At 42.8% G+C, this 19,264-nt stretch overlaps 1 protein-coding gene across 1 annotated transcript; it reads right to left on the reverse strand.

The window, feature by feature from the left end:
- Positions 1–8,212: 8,212 nt before the first annotated feature.
- LOC115207960 (plasticin) lies at positions 8,213–14,919 on the reverse strand. Its single transcript, XM_029775607.1, has 9 exons — positions 14,354–14,919; positions 11,773–11,833; positions 10,853–10,948; positions 10,546–10,710; positions 10,274–10,399; positions 9,714–9,934; positions 9,577–9,626; positions 9,321–9,394; positions 8,213–9,164 (listed from the first exon to the last, which is right to left on the reverse strand). The coding sequence occupies exons 1-9, from the start codon at positions 14,917–14,919 to the stop codon at positions 9,066–9,068; spliced, it is 1,458 nt and encodes a 485-aa protein (XP_029631467.1). The 3' UTR covers positions 8,213–9,065.
- Positions 14,920–19,264: the final 4,345 nt, after the last annotated feature.

The raw sequence follows: 19,264 nt of genomic DNA on the forward strand, positions 1-19,264 counted from the left end.
TTTCTCTAGGGACTCCATATCCGGTTAGCGTTCACCCTCTCACACCGTTCTCCTAAGCGCCAACGGCTTGTCCTGTCCCATTTCGCATTCACGAAAAACTGGATTCCTATTTCCTAAGGATTGTCTAGACGGATGTTCACGCTATTGGTTAGTTCTTAAAGGGACCAACACACGCAATGATCAAAAACTGGTAGCTTGCTAAGTTGTATAACTACTGCCTACTCAGGCTGTCCACACTTGACACTTACATGCAACTTCTGCTATCAGAATACGAAGATTCAGCCTCTTCTCATAGACTAGACATAACATAGTAAACGTAAATCCAGGATACTCAAATTCAGTGGCGATTTTAGCATGTCAATCTCAGTGGCCATCAGTGCCGTTTAAGATGAGAGAGGACGATTTTGAGCATGGCCTTATTTCTATTACAGAATATTGGAGGACTCTCATTCATATTCCATTCACCCAGCTCAATGTAACAGCGATAGGTTTAGGCTCTACATGATAATCACATTTTCCCTATACCCATCATGAGGTTGCTACAACCTAGCCTATGAAAGTTTACAACTTTGTCACGCCCTGATCTGTTTCACCTGTCCTTGTGCTTGTCTCCACCCCCTCCAGGTGTGGCCCATCTTCCCCACTTATCCTCTGGGTATTTATATCTGTGTTTTCGTTCTGTCTGTGCCTGTTCAAGTCAACCAGTGGTTTGTTTCTGCACCTGGGTTTCCACAGTTATGCAGTTTCTCAGGCGACTGGTTTTTGACCCTTGCCTGTCCTGACCCTGTACCCGTCTGAGCCTGCCTGCACCTCTGCTCCACCTCTGGATTACCGACCTCTGCCTTACCGACCTCTGCCTGACCTGAGCCTGCCTGCACCTCTGCTCCACCTCTGGATTACCGACCTCTGCCTTCCCGACCTCTGCCTGACCTGAGCCTGCCTGCACCTCTGCTCCACCTCTGGATTACCGACCTCTGCCTGACCTGAGCCTGCCTGCACCTCTGCTCCACCTCTGGATTACCGACCTCTGCCTGACCTGAGCCTGCCTGCCGTCCTGTACCTTGGCCTCTCCTCTGGATTATCGACCCCTGCCTGCCTTGACCTGTCGTTTACCTGCCCCTGTTACAATAAACATTGTTACTTCACAGTCTGCACTTGGGTCTTACTTTGATTCCTGATGAACTTAGGTGCACACACAGGTCGAGAGACACATTTGAGGTGACAGACCGTGACATTCATTACCGCCTTGCACACTCTTGCCTGCATCTAGCTGATATAGGGTGTAATCATTAGTCCAACAGTATTGGACAAATAAAGGTATGTTTATCCCCGTTTTGTTCCGTTTAAGAAAAGTTAACAGAATTGGTGGAATGAATACACCCCTGATCACGAGTAAACACAGTTCACTCTCATAACAGCCACGTTGTATTCCTTCTGTTCCCTTCGTTTGTGGACTTCAATGCACAACACATCAGATGCATGTGAACAGGTGAAAAAACCTTTCCACACACAGCCTACATCGTTGTCACCATATTAGCTAAATAAAAGTCACCGCTACAATCATGTAGTAAAGGTAGTGTACACTCAGTAAGTGGTTACACCGGTGGGCCCCGGACAATAAATTAGTAAAACTAAAAGCTTACCATGACTTGGAAGAGTTGTGTTGGAAAGTCATAGCCAGCTAGATAACATAGCATCCCTCTGTTTGAGCAGGGTGTTTCAGTAGGCTAAACTAACTAGCTGTATTTGCTAGCTAAGTAAGTGAAACTGGAAAACAATTACTCTAGCTCTATCTCTTTCTTGCTTCTTCATTTTGTAAGAAATTAATTTGTTCAAAACTGTTCAACTATTGTCTTTCTCTTTGAGTCAACTACTCATCACATTTTATACACTTTAGTGCTAGCTAACTGTAGCTTGTGCTTTCAGTACTAGATTATTTCTGTTATCCCTTGATTGGGTGGACTACTTGTCAGTTCATGCTGCAAGAGCTCTAATAGGCTGGAGGACGTCCTCTGGAAGTTTATTTGTATTTTTTATTTAACCTTTATTTAACTAGGCAAGTCAGTGAAGAACAAATTATTATTTACAATGACACCCTACCCCAGCAAAACCCTAACAACGCTGGGCCAATTGTGCGCCGCCCTATGGGACTCCCAGTCATGACCGGTTGGGATACAGTCTGGAATCGAACCAGGGTCTGCAGTGACGCCTCTAACACTGAGATGCAGTGCCTTAGACCATTGTGTCACTCGGGAGCCCATAAGTTGTCATAATTACTGTGTAAGTCTATGAATGGGGGTGAGAAACATGAGCCTCCTAGGTTTTGTGTTGATGTCAATGTACCCATAGGAGGATGGAAGATAGCTGTCCTCCGGCTATACCATGGTGTTACCCTACAGAGTGCTGTTGAGGTTAATTAGTTATTTGGTGACGTGATTATATTTAGTATAGTTTTATCTAAAAAGGATAACTTTTTATGTTTTACAATATACATTTTTATGAAATTCACTACGGAGGATGGTCCTCCCCTTTGCTCCTCTGAGGAGCCTCCACTGGTCAATCTTGGTGGGACAAACTAAACTCTTTTTAAGATGCATGCCAGCAATGCCACTACACAACACAACAATAAACAATACATTAATTGCACTATAAGGGTGACAACAAAACAAAAAACAACCCTCACAATATCAACTGGAATTACATGGGTCTATTACTGAACCTTTTGTTGAAAACTAATATTTCAATGGGAAGAGACTGTCACTGGCAAACATAGTTACAGACCCAACCACATTATACAGTATAGTATCCTCTCCTGGTCAACAAAAGCAAATTAGCTAATTTATGCAGCAGCATACAATACATTTTTGGACTCAGTGTTGTTGTGCTGTGCTCACTTGAACAGGAAGGCGATGCGGCGGTTCTTCTTGTGGGCAAATTTTGGCATCAAAGGTGCTTTCAAGACAACTGGGAACTCGAAAAAAAACAAGGTCGTCAGTGATCTTCAGGTCGGAGCTCTAGAAAGAGGCCGAGTTCCCGGTTTGGAATTCCGAGTTGGATGACCGTTCAAAATATATTTTCCCAATCGGACCTCATTTTTTTCCAGAGTTCCCAGTTGTCTTGAACTGAAGTCTGAGATTTCCCAGTTCCAAGTTTTCAGTTGTTTTGAAGGTGGCAGAAGTCATGCTGGACACGTGTCCAAGTTGTGGCTGAAAGACGACATTAATAACATACAGCTGGCGGGTTATGCACTCTATCGGCAGGATAGAAAAGCAGCCTCTGGTAAGACACGGGGTGGCGGCCTATGTATATTTGTAAACAACTGGTGCACAATATCTCAAATCAAATCAAATGTTATTAGTCACATGTGCCGAATACAACAGGTACAGACCTTACAGTGAAATGCTTACTTACGAGCCCTTAACCAAAAATGCAGTTTATAAAAATATGAGTAAGAATAAGAAATAAAAGTAACAAGTAATTAAAGAGCAGCAGTAAAATAACAATAGCGAGACTATATATAGGGGGGTACCAGTACACAGTCAATGTGCGGGGGCACCGGTTTGTTGAGGTAATACGTACATGTAGATAGAGTTATTAAAGTGACAATGCATAGATGATAACAACAGAGTAGCAGCGGTGTGTAAAAGAGGGGGGGGGCAATGCGAATAGTCTGGGTAGCCATTTGACTAGATGTTCAGGAGTCTTATGGCTTGGGGGTAGAAGCTGTTTAGAAGCCTCTTGGACCTGGACTTGGTGCTACGGTACTGCTTGCCGTGCGGTAGCGGAGAGAACAGTTTATGACTAGGGTGGCTGGAGTCTTTGAATTTTTAGGGTCTTCCTCTGATAACGCCTGGTGTAGAGGTCCTGTATGTCAGGAATGTTGACCTGTTTAAAGGTCTTAATCATTTCAGCTGCGGAGAGCGTGATCACACAGTCTTCCGGAACAGCTGGTGCTCTCATGCATGTTTCAGTGTTATTTGCCTCGAAGCGAGCATAGAAGTAGTTTAGCTCGTCTGGTAGGCTCGTGTTACTGGGCAGCTCTCGGCTGTGCTTCCCTTTGTAGTCTGTAATGTTTTGCAAGCCTTGCCACATCCGACGAGCGTCAGAGCCGGTGTAGTACGGTTCGATCTTAGTCTTGTATTGACGCTTTGCCTGTTTGATGGTTCGCTGGAAGGCATAGTGGGATTTATTATAAGCTTCCAGGTTAGAGTCCTGCTCCTTGAAAATGGAGAAGTGGCTTCTGTCTGGCCACTCTACCATGAAGACCTGATTGGTGGAATTCTGCAGAGATGGTTGTCCTTCTGGAAGGTTCCCCCATCTCCACAGAGGAATGCTGGAAATCTGTCAGAGTGACCATTGGGTTCTTGGTCACCTCCCTGACCAAGGTCCTTCTTCCCCGATTGCTCAGTTTGGCCAGGCGGCCAGCTCTAGGAAGAGTCTTGGTGGTTCCAATCTTCTTCCATTTTAGAATGATGGAGGCCACTGTGTTCTTGGGGACCTCGACACAATCCTGTCTCGGAGCTCTATGGACAATTCCTTTGACATCATGGCTTGGTTTTTGCTCTGACATGCGCTGTCAACTGTGGGACCCTATATAGACAGGTATGTGCCTTTCCAAATCATGTCCAATCAATTGAACTTACCACAATTGTATCACGTTGTAGAAACATCTCAACGATGATCAATGGAATCAGGATATATCTGAGCTCATTTTCGAGCCTCATAGCATGAGATCTGAATACTTATGTAAATAAGGTATTTCTGTTTTTTATTTTTAATACATTTGCAAAAAAATTCTAAAAACCTGTTTTTGCTTTGTCATCATGGGGTATTCTGTGTAGATTGATGAAGATTTGTATTTATTTAATCAATTTTAGAATAAGGCTGTAACGTAACAAAATGTGGAAAAAGTCAAGTGGTCTGAATACTTTCCGAATCAACTGTATCCTTTTAAGCTTGGAAAAGAGAACATTTCAGTCCGATGCTTTAAATCCTTAAACCCAGATTTGGACCACACACCCGCTCCACCGAATAGCAGGCAGGCGAAGCAAAATAGTGATTGCTTTGCAACGCTTGCTGTTAGCCACTGATTACTTCCAAACCACTCACTGTTGAACACGCGATTTTCGACTTGTTGTGTAATGTTTATGTCCAATGGCCAATGAGCACCGATACGTTTATCTATAATTTATTTTCATATGACAAGGATTGAAAAGGATTTGCCAGTAGACTGTTGACGTGATTCATGATGATGACCGCTTGTCTAGCTTGCTAGCTAAGATTTTGAAAGTAACATGATCAGTCCAATCAAAGCTACGGTAGATATAATGTGATTTGACGTCATTTTATCTGTGGCCAATGACGTTGAGCCTTCTTGGATGGACACTTCTAATGTAAATATATGGCAGCACCCAAGGGGACTTGAACTGTCTAGCTCTCCCTGTAGATTCTGCGGTGACCTAGTGTCCCCATGAGTGACAGAACACTGAACCAATCACGGCACAGCTAGACCTTCCCTGTGGCTCAGTTGGTAGAGCATGGTGTTTGCAATGCCAGCATGGTGTGTGCAAAGCCAGGGTTGTGGGTTCGATTCCCACGGGGGGGCAGTACAAAAATAAAATAAAAATTTTAAAAAATGCATGAAATGAAAATGAAATGTATTAAATGTATGTATTCACTACTGTAAGTCACTCTGGATAAAAGCGTCTGCTAAATGACTAAAATGTAAATGTAAGAAGATTACCAATGCCTATGCTCGGTATATTCCTCTGGCTGCCCCTCTAACCACAGAAAGTACTGAGCTAGGCTGAAACAGCTGCATTTTGGAGCTGCCTTACTCAAGAAAGAGAACGTTTGTATGCCGCATTGTTAAGTAAATTTTTTTTACATTGTTTGCAAACTGGTATGTGACATGAATGAATGCCAAAATAACACGCAAAATAGGCAACAACAAAAAAATATACAGTACCAGTCAAATGTTTGGACACACCTACTCATTCAAGGGTTTTTCTTTATTTTTTACTATTTTCCACATTGTAGAATAATAGTGAAGACATCAAAATGATAAAATATCACATATGGAATCATGTTGTAACCAAAAAAGTCTTAAACAAATCTAAATATATTTTATATTTGAGATTCTTCAAAGTAGCCACCCTTTGCCTTGATGACAGCTTTGCACACTCTTGGCATTCTCTCAACCAGCTTCACCTGTAATTATTTTACAACAGTCTTGAAGGAGTTCCCACACATGCTGAGCACTTGTTGGCTGCTTTTTCTTCACTCTGCGGTCCAACTCATCCCAAATCATCTCAATTGGGTTGAGGTCGGGTGATTGTGAATTCTAAATAAATCACTGACAGTGTCACAGCAAAGCACCCCATACCATCACACCTCCTCCTCCATGCTTAACGGTGTGAGATCATCCGTTCACCTACTCTGCGTCTCATGAAGACACGGCGGTTGGAACCAAAAATCTAAAATTTGGACTCATCAGACCAAAGGACAGATTTCCACCGGTCTAATGTCCATTGCTCATGTTTTTTGGCCCAAGCAAGTCTCTTCTTATTATTGGTGTCCTTTAGTAGTGGTTTCATTGCAGCAATTTAACCACGAAGGCCCGATTCATGCAATGTCCTCTGAATAGTTGATGTTGTGATGTGTCTGTTACTTGAACTCTGTGAAGCATTATTTGGGCTTCAATATCTGAGGCTGGTAACGCTAACGAACTTATCCTCTGCAGCAGAGGTAACTCTGGTTCTTCCTTTCCTGTTGCAGTCCTCATGAGAGCCAGTTTCATCATAGCGCTTGATGATTTTTGCGACTGCACTTGAAGAAACGTTCAAATTTCTTTATTTTCCGTATTGACTGACCTTTATGTTCAGTAAAGTAATGATGGACTGTCATTTCTCTTTGCTTATTTGAGTTGTTCTTTCCATAATATGGACTTGGTCTTTTACCAAATAGGGCTATCTTCAGTATACCACCCCTCCCTTATCACAACACAACTGATTGGCTCAAACGCATTAAGAAGGAAAGAAATTCCACAAATTAACTTTTAACAAGGCACACCTGTTAATTGAAATGCATTCCAGGTGACTACCTCATGAAACTGGTTGAGAGAATGCCAAGAGTGCACAAAACTGTCATCAAGGCAAAGGGTGGCTACTTTGAAGAATCTCAAATATAAAATATATTTAGATTTGTTTAACACTTTTTTGGTCACAACATGATTCCATGTGTTTTATTTCATAGTTTTGATGTCTTCACTATTATTCTACAATGTAGAAAATAGTAAAAATAAAGAAAAACCCTTGAATGAGTAGGTGTGTCAAAACTTTTGACTGGTACTGTATATACATCTATATATATTTTTTTAGCTAAACATGTGGGGCTCAAATGACGGGTCGCAACTGCTCAAATTACACTGAACAAAAATATAAACGCAACATGTAAAGTGTTGGTCCCATGTTTCACGAGCTGAAATAAAATACCCCGACATTTTCCAAAAGCTTTTTTAACATCAAAACAAACATTAGGGAATGATTTGTTACATAGACATGTAAAATAGATCATCCACACTTGCATTGCATGTCAACAGGTCAGCCTACAGGTATAATAGGCTCTTGTTTTGCAGAAAAAATGTATATTGTCAACGTCTGAGATTAGATTTTTTTCCAAATAATTTGCATAAACATGATATCAGATTACATATGTCAAGCCTTAAAAGTGACAACAACCAGGTGGACCTGTTTAGGGTATGTAATGAACGGAAATGGACTATTTCAGTCTGTAGTTGTATTTTGGTCCCAGTTGCCCTGTTTAAAAGATAAGTACATTAAGAGATTTCCATTGGGAGCAATGACCAGCCTCTGCATTACTCACGGGAAGTTGCTTGGCTGCATTTTGTCCCACAAGGTGCCGGTCTCCATGGTGACTAACTAGTAACTGATCTATATTTTCTATTTTAAAATAGTACACTTCACACAAAAGAGCACTGGAAATCAGATTTCTTAGTTATTATGAAGTATTACTGTGTAATAAATCAAGTTAATGTTGAACTCATTTCTGCTGTATAATAGTTGTTGATTGATATGTTTCACTTATGCAAATACACATTCATTGCAATTGTCAACCTTATCTCCATTTTATACAGGATTTTGTAGTAGTATGAGAGTATACAATACAAATGAATAAAGATACACTCCATAGCTCTGTTCCAGATTACTTTATTAGCATTTTCATTTTCTTTTTTTTCTATTGCTGTCAGAAACACAAATTCTCATATAATCGCATAGCACATTTCCCTTCTATTTTGAGGTGAGTGTAATGTGAGCAGAGTATGTGATGCTGCTACTGTGGCCTTTGACTGTTCTGTATGTATCTATAATCAATCCTATTGGTGGTCCCTCTCTGGCAGGATATTTTACATTGAGAGTTCCATGACACTCTACAAAGACCCTCGCCTTTTTAAATTGTACTGATTGTTGTCCACTGTCTCTCAAAGCTAAATCAAATAATGTCCTTCGACTGGAGAGAGTACCATGTCAGAGATGGGGTTTTTTTTGTGGAGGCATCACAAAAAACCTTTTGCTTTGTTTTTGCCACTTTCCATTTACCCATTTTATTGAATGATAAGTTCAGCTACAATTAAAAAATATATATAATTTAACTGTAAATCAAGGCCTCAAGTGGTGTATTGATAAAAAGGTTCAATTTACTGAAGTCTGTGTTCATTCACTGCGTGATAGGACTATCGTGTCTGTGTATGCTCATGTATGGCTGTCTTTGTTTTGTATTTTTTCTTCAATGAGGAATGATCAGTTATTGAAACTAGCACCACGATCACATCCTGTGACTAAGTTTGCTATCTAAAAGAGATTTTGTCAACTTCTAACATTGCACAAATATATACTACAGGCTCTCTGCTCTACAGAAAAATTGGATCTTAAAGGGTGAAAGGTGAGCAGCAATTATGGAGTATGTAGCTTTTAACAATTTTTTTGGTTATTTTGTATTGTATTGCTACATCTGAATCTGGAACAGGTGATTGGTACCTAACTATTCTAGTCATCGTGGTCATCCCTGCCATGATCCCTGTCATTACTATCATGGTTGCCATCCCTCTCACTCCTCTCCTTCTCCTTCTTTGATTCCTTCACCACCTGGAGGAAGAGAAGAAGAGAAACAGACCTCAGTCAAATTCCACCACTTCCTGCAAATGCTTTCTCGTGAAATGTCACTGTATAATGAATATCAAGGTGGACATGGAAAGTATGGAACACATTTTCTTGATACCAGGGAATATTTGGAATGTTTACCTCTCCATCACGAGTCTCCACTGTCTTAATCACCACAGGCTTCCTGCTAGGGGTGTCTGGGGTATGGTCATAGCCTATGAGGGGATAAGCCAGATTTAGTGACATAGATACTGTGCATGATCATTTATATACATATAATAGATTCTGGATATGTTAAATATAAAGATAATATTGGCAAGTATATGTGTATTTGCATGGAGAGGGAAATAAATTGAGAGATAAAGACTAGTATTATTGGCAATATGATGGAACTCACCCCTATCACCACTACGGCCATACTGGGAGGGATGCATGGGAACAGTAATCCTAAAGAGAAATGAAGCAATAGGTTAGCTCAAGAATGTGTTCATAATCAGATGCGAGTAAGGATGTCATAACCCTTATCCTCCTCACCTGCTCTCCTCTCCCTCCAGCAGCTTGCGGTAAGTGGCGATTTCTATGTCCAGGGCCATCTTGACGTTGAGCAGGTCCTGGTACTCCCTCAGGTGTCGGGCCATCTCGTCCTTCAGGTGGTGGATCTCCTCCTCGTGGCGGACCACGTTGTCCTGGTAGTTATTGGCCTCCACGCCAAACTGGTCCTCCATCTCACGCATCTGCCTCAGCAGAGCCTCGTTCTGAAAAATACACACATACATACAGTGAGGGCAGGAGGAAATGGGGGGATTTTATTAATAGAGTATCTTGCATCTTCAGGATGCCCAGCCCACATGGGCTTATAAAATACTGTATTCCATCACTGGGGGAAGATTGTGGGAGATTTTTTGGGGGGAGGAAATTATAAGGGATTTTGCTCACTCGCATCATCCTCTACTTACATGCATGACCCACTTGGGTGATTCTTGGCTGGCAGTCATTTTGGGTTAAGCCTGAGATCATTGTACTGTTGTTGCTCACTCAGCCAGTGTAAATTGGGGTTGATTACAGACAAATAGGCAAGTTCTGTGAGGCCTCACCGTGCTCTTCAGTGCATCAATCTCACAGCTGAGGGACTGCATCTGCCTCCTGTGTTCGTTTTGCTCTTGCTTGGCCTGCCTCATAGCATCAGTGTTACGCTTGGCAGAGTCTGTCAGGTCAGCAAACTGCCGGAGCACAGAACAAACACACAAATAAGAACAGGTGTTACTCTGTGTGTGTGCGTGCGTGTGTGTGTGCGTGCGTGCGTGTGTGCGTGTGTGTGAGATTAGGTAGTTCAATTTTGTGTGTGTGTCCATTGTTCCCCCCTCACCTTGGACTTGTACCACTCCTCAGACTCATGCATGTTCTTGGAGGCGATGTTCTCGTACTGGGCCCTGATGTCCTTGAGGGCAGCGGTCAGGTCAGGCCTGGCGGTCTGGTCCACCTCCATCTTCATCTGCTGTGTCTGGAAACTCACCTGCACCTCCTGGATCTCCTGAGAAGACCGCAGAGCAAGTGAGAGGTTAATTGGGAAAAAAGGCCTCTAAATAGCAGGTTGAATCCAAAAAGGTATGATGATGCATGGATCATCAGAAAGACCATGATTTGTGGTTGACCATCTCAGCAGCTGCATCTACCTCATCATGTAGCTTCTTGAGGAACTCAATCTCATCCATCAGAGACTCGATCTTCCTCTCCAGCTCCAGGCGAGACAAAGTGGCATCATCCACATCCTGGTTTCAGATCAAACTGTTATTAGTAAGTATTTCATCAACCCCCAAACAGGTTAAACAAATCTTATTGGCTTGATCAGATAATCTAACAGTGAGTGGGATGCATATAGTATTATATCAACAATGCAATGCCATCAATATTGTGTTTTGTCATACGTATCTTACTTTGTATTCATTAGCGCACACTGTTAAAACCGTACAACGTTTTCTTTTGAATGAAAACAAGCATTTCTTATTAGAGTAGTTCAGATTAGTCCCTCGCCGTTTCGGTCTGTTTGTTTCCGTTTGGTTCCTACATATGTAGGATCTTAATTTGATCCACCTGTTGCAGGGGAACTTGCCTACAACGCAGGACATTTAAAACTTGTAGTGTATTTGAGATTTAAAAGGCTTCTGAAGTTTGTAATTTCCACTTTGAAATGTTGGACTTGAAAAATGTATCGACCCCTACAAAAATGTCCATTAATTCGAATTCACATAATAATTCACATTTCCTGTTGATGCAGGATTATTTTCCTGATGTAGCAAGCTGGCTCAAATTAAGATCCTACATCTGTAGTGAAAACCCATGATTTCACGATTCTCAGAGTTGTAGTGTAATCATAATAATCAGCTCTATCTCAGCCAAACAGAAGATGTCACTGTTATGCAGGGCTATGAGGAAAGGGAAGCTTTGGGTTGGGCTCTGACATCACAACCGGCGAGCCAAATGTGATTATCTAGGCTGAGTGATTCAATCAGACTTTTACCGTCAACTATTGACTCGCTGCCCAAGATATTGATTTGGTGTACATTGTGATGGTTTGAGTCTAGGGTGTGTTTACCTTGCGGAAGACAAGCAGGTTGCTCTCAGCCTCAGCTCTCTTCTGATTCTCCTCATCCAGTCTGTAAGAAGAAAATACATACAAGGAGAAAATACTTATTACAATCATGCATAGGCCCATGGAAATGTATGTTGTAGATTCATATGATCTATTTATGGAACCTCCACCTTAGAATACATAAATGAATGGAAATTAAATACACAACACAATCATTAAATACAGTATGTTACATCATATATTGCAGAACTTTGTAGTTAATAAACACACATTACCCTATGTAACTCGTTATGGCACTTCAGAACTAATTTTATATCGTTCACAATACTTGGGTTATAGTCTAGGTTTCGTCCAGCACTGGACAAAGGAAGCTGAAGCCTTGGGACAGGACGAAACACAGTGCTAATTGCATAAGTGCTATCTGATTGTTTGTCCCAAATCGCACGCTATTCCCTACATAGGGCTCTGGTCAAAAGTTGTGCACTATAGGGAATAGGGTGCCATTTGGGATGCAGGACCTAGTATGTCTGGCTGGGAGTCATAGGTCTCCTCCTCAGAAAGAAGCATCAGCTGGCAAAAAGCCTCTGGATCAATTTGGTAATTCACTGTCCTGTAAAAGGATTTGGGAGCGTATCCAATGGGGTCAGCAGCTGCTACATCCAACAAATTTGGCTAATTACCACTTCTTGGAGGTCATCTGGACACACCCTGTCTTAAGCCTGACAGCTCTGGGCCTTCTGCCACCAAAGTCTATACTACGTAAGCCTAATAGTATACTGACTGGTCTGACTAAGCCTTCCCTTTCCTAAATGTCAAATATACTTAATGTTTTATAAGCAGATTTGAACCGTAAAAATATAAAGCCTGGTTGAATAGATATTCGATTAGGTTAAAACAGTTTGATAAATCTTTTGGTTTTGTATTAGTCATCATAGGACAGGGTCATAGAACACAGTGTCTCTTCCACTGTTGTGATGAGTCATCAAAAATGATATCATAAGTCCAATGATATCATTCAGTGCACCATGTCCACTCTGTATCTAACATGGAATCACAGCAGGCTCGCTGGGGATTGGCTGTCTCTGTGGTCAGTCACTTGATTGCTTGGCGTGTGCGTGTGTGTGTGTGTGTGTGTGTGTGTGTGTGTGTGTGGGGGGTTACTGCATGTGTGGGGCTTGCTGCCTCACCTCATCTTTAATTCATGCCATGTCGCAGGGGTCCTTTTTTCCTAATGGGGTCCCAGGCATCGTCCCATCACCACAGGGGGACACTGAACATCCCCTAATGGAGCCACTCTCATTGAGTCACATTGATTTTTCCAGATGCTATTTTTCTCCCCACCTACACCTCCCCCTCTTCCTCCCCTACTGCCTCTTCACTCTCTCATCCCCCTCCCTACATCTTTCCTGGCTACATAGTGTTCAGTCTATCCATCCTCCTCTTCTGTCATCTCTCTCCCCCTCTCTGGGGCAGGGAAGGGACATGGGGAGTGTTTGTGCATTTACATGTAGTTAGTGGGTGTCTACAGAAATTGTAACTCAAATGGGGGAAAAAAGCTGTTTCCCATAACTGATTGTCTGGTTCTTCTCAAGATTGAGTTTGAAAGAAGAATATTGTGGTTCGGTTTGAAAGGGCTGATGGAACTGCAGTGTAATTTTAAATTAAATGTGTTATTGTCTATATTTACAGTCCATGAATTCAGGAAGTTTCATCTTCCGTTTAATGACATTTGTTTGATTTAATAAAACATATTTTATTAAATAATCTGCCTCAACAGTTGCTGAGATGTCCATTGAAAGTTTGTAAATACTGTAGAAATGGTCATGTAGAAATGTTCTAATACTGTAGTGCCTTGTTTTCCTTGGTGTCCCATTCATTGCTTGGTTATGATATGCTGAAGCACTTCATCTTGTTTTATGTTGAATCCTTCCTGTCCAATGCCATTACATTTAGCGTGTTTGAGCGCACACACACACACACACACACACACACACACACACTGCAGTAAAGCACAGAGTGCGGTAGTATGCTGCGGTGCTTTTGTGTTCATCCTTCCAAAGTGCCACACCCCAGCCAGCCCACCACTGCTGGTCTGGAGTTTTTGGTTGGAGCCCAAAGACCCCCGGTCCTGTATCAGTGTTTAAAATACAGACTATAAATATTGTGGTGTAATGGTATGTTTAAAGATTAGGGGGGGTGATGGGAGGGTGGTGGTGGTGTGAAAGTCCCAGACTGTACACAGTCACACACCCTGTCCCCTTCCCGACAGGATCTGCCCAGAACGTATCTATCAACATCAGAGTCCAAAAAATTGCTAGTCTGCTAAATTCCTGAAATACACTCTCAATCGTTACACCCCCCTTTTCAAACACCACTACCTCCCAAAATCTCTCTACATCACTCATGAACTTCCCAAACAACCGCCTGCCCCTACTTCTTGCTCTCAAAATCTATCTACAGTACGTCACCCATGCACCCATGCACTACCCAAACATCCTACAACCCTCCCTTACCTTAACCCTCACTCCCCAAACATCTTTCACACCCCACCCCTCCCTCCCACTCTCTCCCCCATGTCACCCACCTCTGTTTGATAAGGTTCATGTCTTCGGCCAGGTTGTCCCTCTCCACCTGGTACTGGTCCCTCTCCTTTCCCACGTGGTCCAGCTGGGTCCTCAGCTCCCTCAGCTCCTCCTGGAAGAGCTCGGTGGCCCGGTTGGGCTGTCCCTCCTGCTGCTGACCCTTGAACTGGCTCAGCTCCTGCTGCAACCCGCTGTTCTGCTGCTCCAGGTAGTGCACCTTGTCGATGAAGCTGGCGAAGCGGTCGTTGAGGTCCTGCAGCTCCACCTTCTCATTGCTGCGGGTGGCCAGGAACTCGGCATTGACCGCGTCGGCCAGCTGAAAGTCCACCTTTTCGTAGGTGAGACGGGGCGGCTGGGTGCTGGAGCGCTGCCGCTGCTGGTGGTGGTGGTTGGAGGAGCGAGAGGGTACCACGGGCGACATGGAGCGCATGTAGTGCCCGCTGGACATTGGCATGCGGGAGTATGAAGGCAAATAAGAGGACATCGAGATGGGGTTGGGGCCCCCGAATGTGCGACGGTAGGAGGTGGAGGCGCGTCCTGAAAGGTGGTTCATTGAAGGTTGGCTCATGGTTGATATTTGGCGGCCTGTAATTTTGCTAACTATCTATTTCGAACTATCTATCTCGCCTTACTGTTTCTGTTTGGTGGAGCCGAAGGTGCCTGGGAGCAGGGAGTGAAGCAACAGGATGTCCGACTGAGGAGTGCTGGGGCTTTTATACACACGAGCTGGACATCCCATCTGCCTCACCCCCATCCCCCGCTGCCTCTCTGCAAACACCCCCTCCTCAGCCACACCCTACTTCCCTCCCTCCTAGTCTCCAGAGCCCCTGCCTCCTTCCTCTATCCATCACTCCTCAACATACATGCAGTCTTAGGCCACTCCCCGGTCCACAGTAGCAGGCCCTCTTCCCCCTATGTTTTCTCTCTCTAACTCTTCCATCTGCCCCTCCCTTTTGTCCATAGCAGGAGGCCAAACTGTTTCCCACGTTAATGCCTTTATCTCTAAAGATGTCCCCATCGCCAAGCCCACCTCCCCCTCCTCATCCTTGCCAGCTGATATATCCTTTGTAGGATGCTGTGTCTGCTCCCTGCTTTCTTTATTTTTTAAATCATCTCCTCTGGTTGCTTTGTCCCACTTCTTGTCACTCTATCATCTGTCTTCTCTTTCACTGTTAATATCCTTCATTTATCTGTAATGGTACAGTAGATGTACATAAGTGATATCATCAGCATCAATTATGTAAGACATTGGAAAGTTGTTCAACAAAGTACTTTGTCCAAATAAATCATAAAACAGACATTTGTTTTATTAATCAGGTTATTATATCACAAAGCTCATTTGGTTAAGACTGCAGAGCTGAATTTATTTCCTCTTTCTGTCTCTTTCCCTTTATTTCCACGGTAATGGAATATTATATTGATATTCTGGCAGGCAAGGGCTATGACTGTGAATTGAATCCTGCATGAAAGACTGGTTTAGAGTGATCTCTGTTTGAATCCTGATGGGTGAGATCTACTCAAAAGCTCAGCAGATTTCAGAACAACACTTTGTTCTGCTCTTATATTTAAGATCCGGTCATGTCCTCTGAGCTCATACACAATGACAATGTAAATGTAGTATTTTCATCTTTTTGTGGGTGTTTTGTTCAAACTGAGACAAAGGGTTTTCGAAAAAATTTATATTGGTTGACCAGTCTAACTTTTATTGTAACAAAATTTAAGGAAATACATAATGCTTACTTTGCAGTACATGGGTAGGCTCTGGACTGAGTAAGCCTTGAGAATCTGAGGGAGAAGTAGCAGGTTTCCAAGGCGATAGACTTCTTCATGCGTTTCTCATGAGTCCAGGGTGTGCTGCTGCAGGACAGAGAATTAGTTGTCTGGTGACAAAGAATTTAGAAAGTGACTAGGAGGAATGCTAGGTGTCCGGTAAGGTGTCAATAGCAAAAAACACCCCCCACTAGTGACAAGGAATCTAAGAAAATAAGTCAAAATTGACATTCCAAACAATTTAGTCATATTCAAAATATACAGAAGCATAATATGTTGATAATGAGTGAAAGAATAACTTATTACTGTATTAAAAATGGTATACTACAGTGCCTATTGCTCAGTTGTTGCTCAGTGTTATTGTACTGCAGTGCATAGCCTCAAAGCAACATGTAAGAAAGTACACTGTGAAGTTCCAGGAAGCCAAAATGCATTTTACTGCAGAGGCAAATTAGTTGCCATCTCTGTATGTTGGGTTGTGTGGGTTAGTGTGCATGTGCACGGAAGACAGCAGCGTACCTGTACTAATTAGCGATTTGCGTCTCTGAACACCTGTCTGTAAAGGGAACACGGACGCCACAAATGGTGTACTGAAAAATACTGTCAGGTGCAACTGTGTTAAAACCGGTTAAAACAGTCTACAGTAAGGGTATATTTTTCATTTGTGAAATTATTTTAATGTGATGTGAAAGTAGAAGGCTTTATGTTTCTAGAACCGTACCGCAATTGAGAGTTGATTCACGTTTAGATGGATTATTTGGCTGTTTTGACTGCCAGAGCCAATTCGCCTCTAAACAGAACATGTAAGGTCCTGGTCTATAAGAAGTAACGTTAGGCTCCTTTAGTCCATAGGTGGGCAAGCGAAAGACATTCTACCAATCCATTTTAATGTTGAAGCAATGCAGAGCATGCACCTTGTCTACTGTGGGAGGTTTTCCCTCTCTTTACAGTACATCCCTACCTCAAGGTATCTCTCCCTCCCCCTCTCCTTCTCCCTCCTGCTCTGTGATTTGCTCCCTCCCATTCCTCTTCCATTCATTTTGAGATCCAAAGACACAACTATATTTTTGCTCCCAATTATTCAACAATTCCTTTAAAACATTTCATCCATCAAAGTCTCTCTCTATGTATGGCTGCATGAGTGCAGCAGTACAGCACTTGGCCAGCTGCTACCCATGTCTGGCTTTCTTGGTAATTCATTTCCTGTGTGATGGGCCTTGCACCATGATCTAATCAACCTGCCTTATAGTAAAGAACCTAGTCTTTCGCTCACTCTCTCTCTCTCCCTGCTTCTGTCTTTCCTTAATGGAAGATTACACACTGCAATTTTTCGCTGTTCCTTTTTTCCCGATAAAGGCCAATACTCTCAAATGGCAACTGATCAGGTTTCCCATGACCTGAGTCTTTATCCCCTCCCTTCACACACACACACACACCTCAAAGCTATCGTATCTCTCTGTAAAATCTAGGACACAATCACCTTCTGATGTACAGATATCATATTTCCTGTATTAGTGCTTCCTCCCAGCAGACATACCAAGCAGCATCAATTTCAAAGACATGAGTGAGTCTAGCAGCTTGTAATTAAAGCAACCATGACATGCTTAATTTTTCACTTGGCTACAGCTGCAGTTAACCATCTATCAGCACCGATATACACAGGTCAGACCAGGTAGGTAATGACCGTGTGAAATGTGCATGAAACACATCGTGCCGACAGAGGGTCACCTCGCTTCTAGTCCTTAGGAAACTTTTGCAGTATTTTGGGTTTTTTGCATTATTTCTTACATTGTCAGCCCAAAAAATCTTAAGTGTTATTACATACAGCCGGGAAGAACTATAGGATATCAGAGTGACATCAACTTACCAGCACTACGACCAAGAATACGACTTTCCCGAAGCGGATCCTTTGTTCGAACCACCCAAGGCATTCCAACTGATTCCAGAGGCTGACCCAAAACAATGTCACCGCAGAAGAGCTAGATGGAGTGGCCTTCTGGTCAGACTTCGGAGGTGAGCACACCACCCACCGCTTCCGAGTATATTACTCACTAATGTCCAGATTCTAGACAACAAGATAGACGAAATTAGGGCAAGTGTTGCTTTCCAGAGAGATAATAGGGATTGTAACATACTCTGTTTCACGGAAACATGGCTATCTGGGGACATGCTGTCAGAGTCGGTACAGCCACTGGGATTATTTGTGCGTTGAGCCGACAGGAATAAACATCTCTCAGGGAAGAAGAAGGGCGGAGGTCTATGTTTCATAATTAACGACTCATGGTGTAATTGTAAAAACATACAGGAACTCAAGTCCTTTTGTTCACCTGACCTAGAATTCCTCACAATCAAATGCCGACCATATTATCTCCCAAGAGATATTAGGGTATTAGTTCCTCTGCGTACACATCACGGCCAAACTGAAATGGTCCACCCACACAGACAGTGTGGTGAAGAAGGGTGAAGAAATTTGGCCAAAACCCTCACAAACATTTACAGATGTACAATTGAGAGCATCCTGTCTGGCTGTATCACCACATGGTACGGCAACTGCACCGCCCACAACCGCATGGCTCTCTAGATGGTGGTGTGGTCTGCACAACGCATCACCGGGGGCAAACTACCTGCCCTCCAGGACACCAACAGCACCCGATGTCACAAGAAGGCCAAAAAGAGCCACTGCCTGTTCACCCCGATACCATCCAGAAGGCGAGGTCAGTACAGGTGCATCAAAGCTGGGACCGAGGACTGAAAAACAGCTTCTATCTCAAGGCCATCAGACTGTTAAACAGCCATCACTAACACAGAGAGGCTGCTGTCGACATACAGACTCAAATCATTGGCCACTTTAATAAATGGAACACTAGTCACTTTATTAATGCCACTTTAATAATGAGGTTTACATATCTTGCATTACTCATCGGATATGTATATACTGTATTTTATACCATCTATTGCATCTTGCCTAATCCGCTCGGTCATTGCTCATCCATATATTTATATGTACATATTGTTATACCATGCCTTTACTTAGATTTGTGTGTATTAGGTAGTTGTTGTGGAATTGTTAGATTACTTGTTGATATTGCTGCAGTCGGAACTAGAAGCACAAGCATTTCACTACACTCGCCACAACATCTGCT

The sequence above is a fragment of the Salmo trutta genome, chromosome 14 (genome assembly GCF_901001165.1).
Source record: "Salmo trutta chromosome 14, fSalTru1.1, whole genome shotgun sequence".
Classification (NCBI taxonomy): Eukaryota; Metazoa; Chordata; class Actinopteri; order Salmoniformes; family Salmonidae; genus Salmo; species Salmo trutta.